Consider the following 9,891-nt stretch of genomic DNA (forward strand, 5'->3'; position numbering starts at 1 on the left):
GTGCGGCAGGTCATCTGTCCAGATAGTTCTATACACTGAAGATTAGACAAGTCAAAAAGAGAGAAGAGACTGAGGTATTCTGCCAGTTACTTTTAATCGAAACCCCAACACATGTTATCCACCAGCTTATTGCCATCTTAGGAAAAAAATTAATAAAAATTTGAAAGTTGTGGAGATTTTCTGCTTTCTGACTGAGTCTCAGGAAAGCAATAAAGAACTTAAGCTAGGAATTTGCAAGTATATTTGATGGCCTGACAGGCTTTTAAAAATTAATTTAAAAATTAACAGGCGAAGTGTTAAGTTTGATGATGAGATTTTCAAGCAGAGACTGTTTTATTGATTCTCCCCTACCCCTTTGCCCATCTCGGAGCCCCTCCAGTGCCCCCCACCCCACACCCAGGATCCTCCTTTCCACTCACATCACACATGGCCATGGTCCTCAACTGAATTCTTCCATATCTCTGTTTGCTCTTTCCAGTTTCAAAGTCTAAACCCACACTAATGCCTGCATGAACACCTAAGTGGCATAGATACGTTTTACGTAAGACAAAACCCTTGTCACAGAGGAAAGAAAAACCAAAAATTAGCAAAACAAAACTAAATGAGTACTCTGGGGATAGAACTTCGGACAGCCACCTTCTAGACCTGAGGCGGAGTCGGTACTGCACTCTCTGCATCAGTAAGTTAAATCTATGTGTTTCATGTTCTCCATGTCTGTGAAAGGACCCCGAAATGCAGTGACTGAAAACAGCAAGTTTGTGACAACAGTTCTGTGGTCAGGGACGGAGCAGAGGCTTGGCAGTGAGCCTGGACCGAGGTCTTGTGAGCTGGCATTAGGCTGTGGACCAAGACTAACGGCCCTTTCACATACCTGAAAGGCAGGCGGCTGTTGGCAGGCTCCACGGAGTCCACTATCAAGGTTACTCACGTGGTGTTCTTACCCAGGGCTGCTTGGAGAGGGAAACTGACAAAGAAATGGGACAGAAGCCACAGGAGGGATCCCAGCCGGGCTGTAAGGGTGTGGTTCATTAGGAAAGCGAGTTTCTTTGGTCCAGTACGCCCTAAGGGGAAGGCTATACAAAGCACACTCGACAAAAGGACTGTGGGCTATCTTCAAGGCTTCCTGCTAGGGTTTGTTTACTTGAACTGAGTGTGCAATGTGAGACTCATTCTCAAGGTTTACAACGCAGACCATTCAAAATAAGACCTCCTCCTATGCTTGTCAGCCAAGTCCCCTCTCTGAACAAACTGTTGCCAGTGTGTGTGTGTGTGTGTGTGTGTGTGTGTGTGTGTGTGTGTGTGTGTGAATCCCTTTAGAGTCATTCTGTCAAATATTAAGCTGGGCGACTAGGACTCCACATGGAGCCTACGCAGCCTCCTTAATCATCACTTTTCTCTCACTAGTTCCAACCTGTTACACACAGATAACTTATCCCTTCCCCTCCTGTAAATCCTAACTTCGCCCTCCTATGCCCACTCCAGGCTACACTCTGCGGCCAGGAGATAAGGCGCTTGTCTGTGTTCAGCCTTGCCCTGCCTCCTCCCATCAGCACCTGCAGCTCCATCAGGGTTGGGCGATGGAAGGAGTGAGGAGAAGGAGTTCCTTTTCAGTTTCTGCTCTCAATTTCTGCAGAATTTTCCTCACAGAAGCATCGGATTGTAGCTAGCAAGAAGTTTGTAAATTCCCCTCCCCATTCCTATTTTCTCCTAAGGGCGATTCTTCAGAACCTTGGTGCTCGGTTTGCTTCAGCTTAGCAGGAAGCCTGTTGGGTGAGATCCTCCTTCCAAGACAATTCTGTGAGCATGGTCTCCATGTCTTTGTCCACCATCTGGTCCCAGGAATGTCTCACACCCCGCTTATGACATCTGGAACTTCTGTGTCTTTGAGTATTTTTAATTTCTCATAACGTCTTGCTCAGTTCTTTTAGGACTCATTACATCCTGGGAACCAGGAATGCTCAAACCATCACTCCAGGAACTAATATCCAAAAGAGGGGATGTGTCTGCTGGCTGATCAAATGCTTGCCTTGCATGGGTGGGAAGTGGAGGAAGTCTTTTACAGAACATATTTCCCATATGCTGAGATACCTTTGAAGACAAAATAATTATAGTGATTAAGTCTGTGAATCCTTTTGATAACCCTGCATTAATCACAGGAGTCAGGAAGGCTGAGGTACTTTCAGGCATGGAACATCTATATAGATATAGGAGGCCATACTCTAGTACATGGTAGGCCGTGTCTGTCTTTCAGAGTCATGTGATATTTGCAGCTGTAAAACTGGGTACCTGCTGACTCCATATTTCTACTTCTCCCCTGGTCCTGCTGTGGTTAATCTGTCCTGTGTCAATTCCATTTTCTCTCACCTTTTCATTCTATGAAACCACCACCACCAAAGGCCAACTAGATTTCCTTCTGCACCAGGCCACAATTTTTCAAACAACTCTAGCACATATGTGGTCAGCAGTGAACCACATATGAGGCTGCTCTGAGCATTGATACCTTGACATTAACCATTGAGCTTCTCCCGTGGAGGTTCTCTTACACGTGCCTCAACAATCTTAGCCCTAGATAGAAACCAGGCCACATCTGCATGATTCAAAATCCAAAGCACCTGTGCTCTGCCTCTCCCTCTCTCTCCCTCTCTCTCTCCCTCTTTCTCTCTCTCTCCATTTCCAAATCCCACTCTTTGTCTTGCAGGCCTAACTGAGATCCACCCTCTAGGCTTCTGTCCTGACATGGAAGTGGTTCTTTACTCTTGATCATGTCCACTATCATGGGGATTGTCCTTGGTTTCTATCTTAGATACCCAAACCTTCTTATCTTATTCAATGGCAATCTCTTGCTTGTTTGCCCTCTGAACTCTCAAGTGATAACTGGAGCCTTCCAACACAGCTGCTTCGGTTCCCGGTGACAAGGACTTCATGGCTGTCTTCTCTGATTGACAGTTACCACTAACTGGGCCTTCACCAGCCATCTGGTCTTGCTGGCAGATGGCACTTGGAACCTAAACAGTTCCACTGGCTTTCGGGGAGGAAAAACTCTCCCATGGGAACCCAGAAACAAGCAACAGCAAATCAAAGCCAAACAGAACTGACTCAGGAACTGTCATTGTAAGTATGCCAAGACACATAGTATCCTCATCAAAGAAAAAGAAATCACTTAAAAATAGTTCCCTATTGTATCAATGTTAGTACTTAGTTTTGACAATGTATCCTGTTACATAAGATGTTATGTTAACACTGGAAAGAGCAGGGTAAACTTTCTGTAGTATTTTTGCAATGCTACTACTTCTAAAATTATTCTAAAACAGAATGTTTTTTTTTTTTAAAAAAAACAAAACCAAAAAACCCTGCAACAGAACTCTGGTGAAGGTATTAAAGTGTTGAGGAATTTGCAGTAGAAGCATCCTTTTTCTTTTCTATTTGAGGCTGGCTTTGAACTCACTGTCTTTTTGTCTCAGTATCCTAAATCCCGGGATTACAGGTAGGTGCTACCATGCTGAATAATCTCCTGGCTGAACAGATGTCTCAATGGCTTAGAGTACTTACTGCTCTTCTAGAGGACCTGAAACTGATTCCCAACACCCACATGAGCAGCTCACAAATGTTTGTAACTCCAGTTCTGGGAGATCTGATGGTCTCTTCTGGTTCCTACGGGCACTAGACACACACATGGTACATAGACATATGTGCAGAAATAACACCTATCTACATACAATTAAGATTAAAGAATTTCTATATCCTAACATTCTTAGACAAATATAAATTATAATGATAGGATATTCTCTTTTTAAAGTTGTGTGTTTGTGTGTACGTGTTTAAATGTGTGATGGGGAACATGTGGAGGCTAGAGGCACGCATACACACACACACACACACACACACACACACATACACACACACAGTCTTCCCCATTACTTTTCACCTTTTGTTTTTTTATTTGTTTGTTTTTAAGTAAAAGCCTCTCACTGAAGCTGCTCTGATTTGGTGAGAACAGGTAGGCAGCGAGTTGCAGGCAATACTGTATCTCTGCCTTTGCAGTGCTGGGATTATAGGTACCATCCCCATGTCCAAGTTTTGTGTTATCCCACGATTGCTGAGGATCTGAACGCAGTTTCTTAGGCTTGTATGGTGACATGTTACTGACCAAGCCATACACTTGGTCACTTTACTGACCTTTAAGCCATGAAAGGACATTCTGAAGTTCTAGTCCTTATATACATAGTTCTGGCTAATGGGTGCAGTCACTGTGATGCGAGTAACTCTGGTTTAAGAAGAGAAGCAGGGCGAAGAACCAGAGGCTATAATCCGGTAATGAAGCCACCCAGAAACAGTTGATGGTACTGGGGTTGGCCTCGATAGCTCTCAAAAGACAATTATGACCTCTTGTTTGTTTGTTTGTTTAGAAAATTTGCAAGCTAGTTCTTAAAACAAACTACCATTAGAACTTAAATAAACCTAAAATTAAGTAAATCATATTGCAAATGGAAGTAATACATATTTAGAGCTCACTAATTCTTGCTTTAAACCTGAATTATTTTTCTATGTGCTTAGGGATATTTACATGAGAGATACAATATGCCTGTTATATATATGGTTTACACCCCAGAAATGAGGCATTGATATGTGTCTCTTCCCAATTCTGTATCCAGTGACATTTAGGAACTTGTCAGTTATAGTGGGAGTCATTGACACCATGAATGCCACAAAGCAGGTTCTGTTCCCCTTTATAAAGAGATAGAGTTGCTAACCACTCACCAGCACACAGCCACTATTGCCTCCCTGCCACATGGGGAACTGTACATAAAACCCTCACCCAGTGCTTCTCAGTGTCCTCTCTTTTATCAGGGCCCCAATTACAGAGGGAGGAAGGCTAAAAAGCGGACCGAATAAGTATTCTATATATTAGCATTACATATTAATATTACAACATCATAACATAACCCATTTCCCTTGGGTTTTTCATCATTGCTATGTACTAAATTGTGTGCAGTCACCATACCTGAGACTGAATTTTCAGTGCTGGCCCCAGCTTGAGTCCCATGGTGCCTCGAAGATGCTGTTCTGTGAGAAGGGGCAGTGTTTCTCCATCGATCGCATGGTCCTTAAAGACCTGAAGAAACACAAAAAATCTTTAGCTTGGCTTCTGAGTCTTGTAGCAAAGTCTGCGTTTTATATGCAGATGGTTTGGTGTTGGACTATTTGCACATAAAAGACCACTTGAAGGTGACAAAGAGCTATATACACCTTTCTTTCATCGATGGCTTACCTGGGTTCTAGTGCTGCGTTGTTCTTAATAATATTTGGAACGCTCCCTAGTTCTGTTTATTGGACTCACTTCAACCTGGAGTAATTATCTGAGGGCAGCAGGTCTTATTGACTCTGTAGCCCAGAGGGGCATGGTGAGAGTACATGCTGGGTAAATCAGTAAATGGGAAGATGCTAGAGTAAAGGGATGGTGGGGAGGACCATCCCAGACCGCGGCATCCCTCACACAGGCAGACGCAATGCCTTCTGGCTTCTGGGTTAAGTGTATGGTGAAAAGGGCCGGGAAAACATCGGTAAGCGTTGTCCATTAGGCCTTTCCAGCAGGACCTGCACTGATCCAGTACCATGATGCCTTTCTTCTAAGCTATGAAGGCCGCTTATGGCTAGAGTTTTCAGACAGGTAAGGCAGTGGATATGAAGAAATGTGCCTGTCTGCAGTGGCATAACCTCATAATGTCCAACTGCAACCTGCCTCACAAGCCTTCTGTGCTCTCACCTCTGAGCATTCTCTTCAAATCTTCTCTACCCTCTTCAGACTTTAGACCTTACAGGATCCTCGTTCATTTCAGACAACCTTCTAATTTAGAAAGAAAGGAAACAGTAGGTACAGTCCCCGGTAAGTCTGAACAATGGGTTTAAAATTGGGCCCTTTGTCCCTCTGCCCTGATTAATAGAAGAGGGCTTGATCTCTGCATGTTTGGCTCCTCATCTGTCCTATGATAGGGGTTCACAGTGGGAACCCTTCTTTAGTCTCCAACGTTGCTTTTTTGTTGTTCCATTAACATTTAAGTGGGTCACTACCGTTGAGAAATGCTAATGGGAATGATATCACGCCCCCATACTTGCCCTCTCCTCTCTTTCCCTTCACAGCCCCATTGATCAAGGGAAGTGGGATGCTTTTGTGCCCATTGATGTAATGGAGTAGGATGCTCTGTGCCCATTGATCAAGTGGAGTGAGATGCCCTTGTGCCCATTGATGAACTGAGTGGATGCTCTGTGCCCATTGATCAAATTGAGTGGGATGCTCTGTGCCCATTGATCTGTCACTTCCTGCTACTTTTCATTCTCAAGAGTTCTGGGCTCCGCTCCCCATCATTCTCCTAATCCTGCCTCCTCAATTCTGTAGGTGCCTGTGCTGAACCAAACACATCTTCCAGTCACCTTTTAGTCCTAGGTTCTTGTATTTGTTAAATTTCTGGCCACGGCTGGCAATGTTGGCTGGTCCTTGTGGACTTAAGCACTGAAGGCTCCTGAATATCTATCTTGGTTTTTATTTTTATTTTTGTTTTGTTTTTGAGACAGAGCCTCATATAGCTCAGGATGACCTCAAAACTGGCTATGTAGTCAAGGATGACCCTGACGTTTGGACTCCAGTGGGATCGGAGGCTTGTGCCACTATGCTAAGTGTTTATATTACCATAACACTGGGGATTGAACACAGCACTTTGTGTCTCGTAGGCCGGAAGCATCCTTCTTATTGGTGCAGATTGTGCCATGTCTATGATATACCTGCGCCTGAATTTTTGGCAGTTTCAGATATTTTCAGAGATGATTATTTTACCTGCCACGTTCCTTGAACTGGCCATTTTGGATTAAGTTTCTTTCATAGAGAATATAAGAAGTACAAATTACAATGAAGTATGAAGTAGCATAGCACGGACAACACATGTATGATTTAAACAATTAAATCTGTACATGACTTGGTTTTCTCAAGATTTTGTTCTTTGTTTCAGATGGGGTTGTGTGTCCTGTTGTGTAGCTGAGTCTGGCCTTGAACTCACAATCCTACCGCCTCAGCTTCCTAGTGTAGAAATTCCAGGTATGTACTATCACACTCGATACTAGACAGGTTTTAAAGACTTCGTTTGCACGAGCCTGGAAAAGAGGAGGGACAGTGATGTAAAGCCGACCACTCCCAGGAAGTTGAAAAAAAAAACCATTCAAAGTATGGGGTTGTGAATAAAAGTCAAGGAGACATTTTTGGCAAAGGTCTCTGTGAGAACTGTGTGTAAACGGGTCCTTCTGGGCTGTGTACCCAGAATGCACTGGCATCTCCTCATTTCTGCAGTTATTTCCCAGAGAGTAGCAGTGGGTGCTGGCCAGGGCAGCTGGGTCTTGCATTTGATGTCATCTGCCATAGCCCAAAGGGAGCAGACTTCAAAATGCATGTGAGAAACTTCTAGAAATAAATGGTAGAATTTCTTGGGCTACTGATACCCTGGGGTGACAGACAATGAGCCAGCCAAGTCTGATGTGTTGATGTTCCTATGACTTCTGTCTATCCACAGAGGGAGGACTAATGGAAAGCATAAGACAAATGTGATACTGTTGCCAGGGAAGCTGTGTCTTTCGTGTCTGTTTGTTGAGGCAAGGCCTCACTATACATAGCTAAGGATGCCCGCAAATTCCTAATTTTCTTGCCTCAACCTCTCAAGGGCTGAGATTGCAGCTGTATGCCATCATTCCTGGTTCCTTGTTTCTGTGTTTGTGCTCGTGTGTGTGTGTGTGTGTGTGTGTGTGTGTGTGTGTGTGTGTGTGTGTAATGTATGTATGTGTTTGTGTGTGCACACAAAAGCCTGAAGATAACCTAGAATGCAGTTCCTCAGAGACCTTCCATATTGCTTTTTTGAGACAGGGTCTCTGACTTGCCTATAACTTGCCAAATAGACTGGTCTGGCTGGCTAGCAAGCCCCAAGAATTCATTGTTTCACCAGTGCTGAGATTAGAAGCAGGCACCAGAATGCCTAGCTTGGCATGCGTGTGTGTGTGTGTGTGTGTGTGTGTGTGTGTGTGTGTGTGTGTGTGTGTATGCATACACATTCATGTGTGTGAATGTGATATGTACACCATACAATGCATGTGTAGAGGTCAGAGGACAACCTCAGGTATATGTCCTTGACTTCTACCTTACTTGAGTAAGGACCTTCTTGTTTGATGATGTATATTCCAGGGTAGCTAGCTCAAGACATTCTGGCGCGGGGAGTCTCTTATTTGTCCTTAGGCACACTAGATTATTAGATACTATTGCACACTACTGCATCTGGTTTTACGTGTCCTGGAGGTCATCACTCAGGCCTTTATATATTTACAGTAAGCTTCTTATACACTGAGCGGCCATTTTCCCCCAGACTCCCTATTTCTCTCTCTCTCTCTGTCTCTCTGTCTCTCGCTCTCTCTCCCTTTCCCCCCTCTCTCTTTCCCTCTTTCCCTCTCTCCCTCTCTCTCTCCTTCCCCCCCCCCCTTTCTCTGAGTTCTGGGAATTTAATTCAAGTCCTCATGCTTGCATGACAATTTACTGACTTAGCTGTGTCTAAGCCTCTTTGTTCTTTCTCAGGACAAAGCACATATATCTATCATTTAAGTACTGTTGTAAATATTTCTCATTCTTTCTGGATATTTAGCCTCTGAGTCACCTTTCTGATAAGTCCAGGCAGGGCAGAAAATAAAACTAAATAACAGCTTTCCCAGCCTTCTCTGATACCTGCGTCTACCCGTCATAGACACTTCTCCAGTGAGAGTGCCATACAATGGAATCCATTCCAGGGGCAAAAATGCAAGTTTGACAAAGCTCATTTACACATTAAATTAATTAAACTTTCATAGGTTCGCAAACATAGAAAGTTACCTGGGCGTAGTCGGAACAGCCGGGAAGGCTTCCGATGAAGTTACACACATCGTCCACGGTCCACTTCTGAATGTCAGACAATGAACAGTTTTCCCGAAGTGCAACCAGCTCATGTGTTCCTTTAACACGAAAAGAGAATGATCATGTGGTATAAAGTTTCCATTTGGAAGAAGCTCAGAACTCAGGAGTGCATTTAGTTACGTGAACCCACTAGGCTGCGCCATTTATATAGGCCAAGTTTTGAACTCCCTGAAGATAGTCAGACTCACCCACGGGCAGTTCATTTAAAGTCTCTCTTAAAGTCTCTTCGGTGATGTGACTATAGGTGGACAGAGAGGCTCCAGATTTGCTCTGTGATCTCTGAGGTGCTGACAGAAAGGCTCTGTGAACTTCAGTTTCCACATTAACATTACAGTATCATGCCATGTGGTCTCCTGAGAGCCTCATGATCTGAGCATGAGCTGAGAAACTCATGGTGAAGCAGTTGGTGTGGCGGCTACGTCAGTGCTCCTAGTTTAACTGTCAAGTTGACACAACCTTGAAGTCTCTAAGAAGGGAAATTCAATCAATGGAGCATGGCCTAAATCAGATTCCCGTGTTGGTAGGTGTGTCAGGGGTGGGGTGAGATGGGGTGGGGGGTGGGGGGTGTCTTGATTGTCAATTTAAGTGGGAGGGCCTAGCCCATTGTAGGCACTACCATCTCCTAGGTAGGTGGCCATATAAGAAAGCTAGTTATTATAAACCTTCCTGCCAGATGGCAAACAGTATCTTTCTTTGGTTGTGAAGTGAATTCGCTCCTTGGAGGTAATGCTGAGTGGCATAGCAAGCAGGGGTGACTTCAACTTCCTGCTTTGAGCTCCTCTAGAACTGCAACCTGAATACACTCCTCTCTCTCTCTCTCCCTCTCTCTCTCTCTGTCTCTCTCTGTCTCTCTCTCCCTCTCTCTCTCTCTCTGTCTCTCTCTCTCTGTCTCTCTCTCTCTCCCCCCCCCTCTCTCT

The 9,891-nt window shown here is 44.3% G+C and overlaps 1 protein-coding gene across 1 annotated transcript in view; it reads right to left on the minus strand.

The window, feature by feature from the left end:
- Nucleotides 1–1,868: 1,868 nt before the first annotated feature.
- The window catches only part of Samd7 (sterile alpha motif domain containing 7), a 16,445-nt gene continuing 8,422 nt past the window's right edge, over nucleotides 1,869–9,891 (minus strand). The window contains exons 5-7 of the mRNA XM_031376257.1: nucleotides 8,894–9,012; nucleotides 5,003–5,113; nucleotides 1,869–2,088 (exon numbers count right to left, since the gene is read on the minus strand). Of these exons, the coding sequence (XP_031232117.1) occupies nucleotides 1,894–2,088; nucleotides 5,003–5,113; nucleotides 8,894–9,012 (425 nt within the window). The 3' untranslated portion in view covers nucleotides 1,869–1,893. The remainder of the gene's footprint in view (nucleotides 2,089–5,002; nucleotides 5,114–8,893; nucleotides 9,013–9,891) is intronic.

This window comes from Mastomys coucha, unplaced genomic scaffold (assembly GCF_008632895.1).
Source record: "Mastomys coucha isolate ucsf_1 unplaced genomic scaffold, UCSF_Mcou_1 pScaffold17, whole genome shotgun sequence".
Taxonomy (NCBI): Eukaryota; Metazoa; Chordata; class Mammalia; order Rodentia; family Muridae; genus Mastomys; species Mastomys coucha.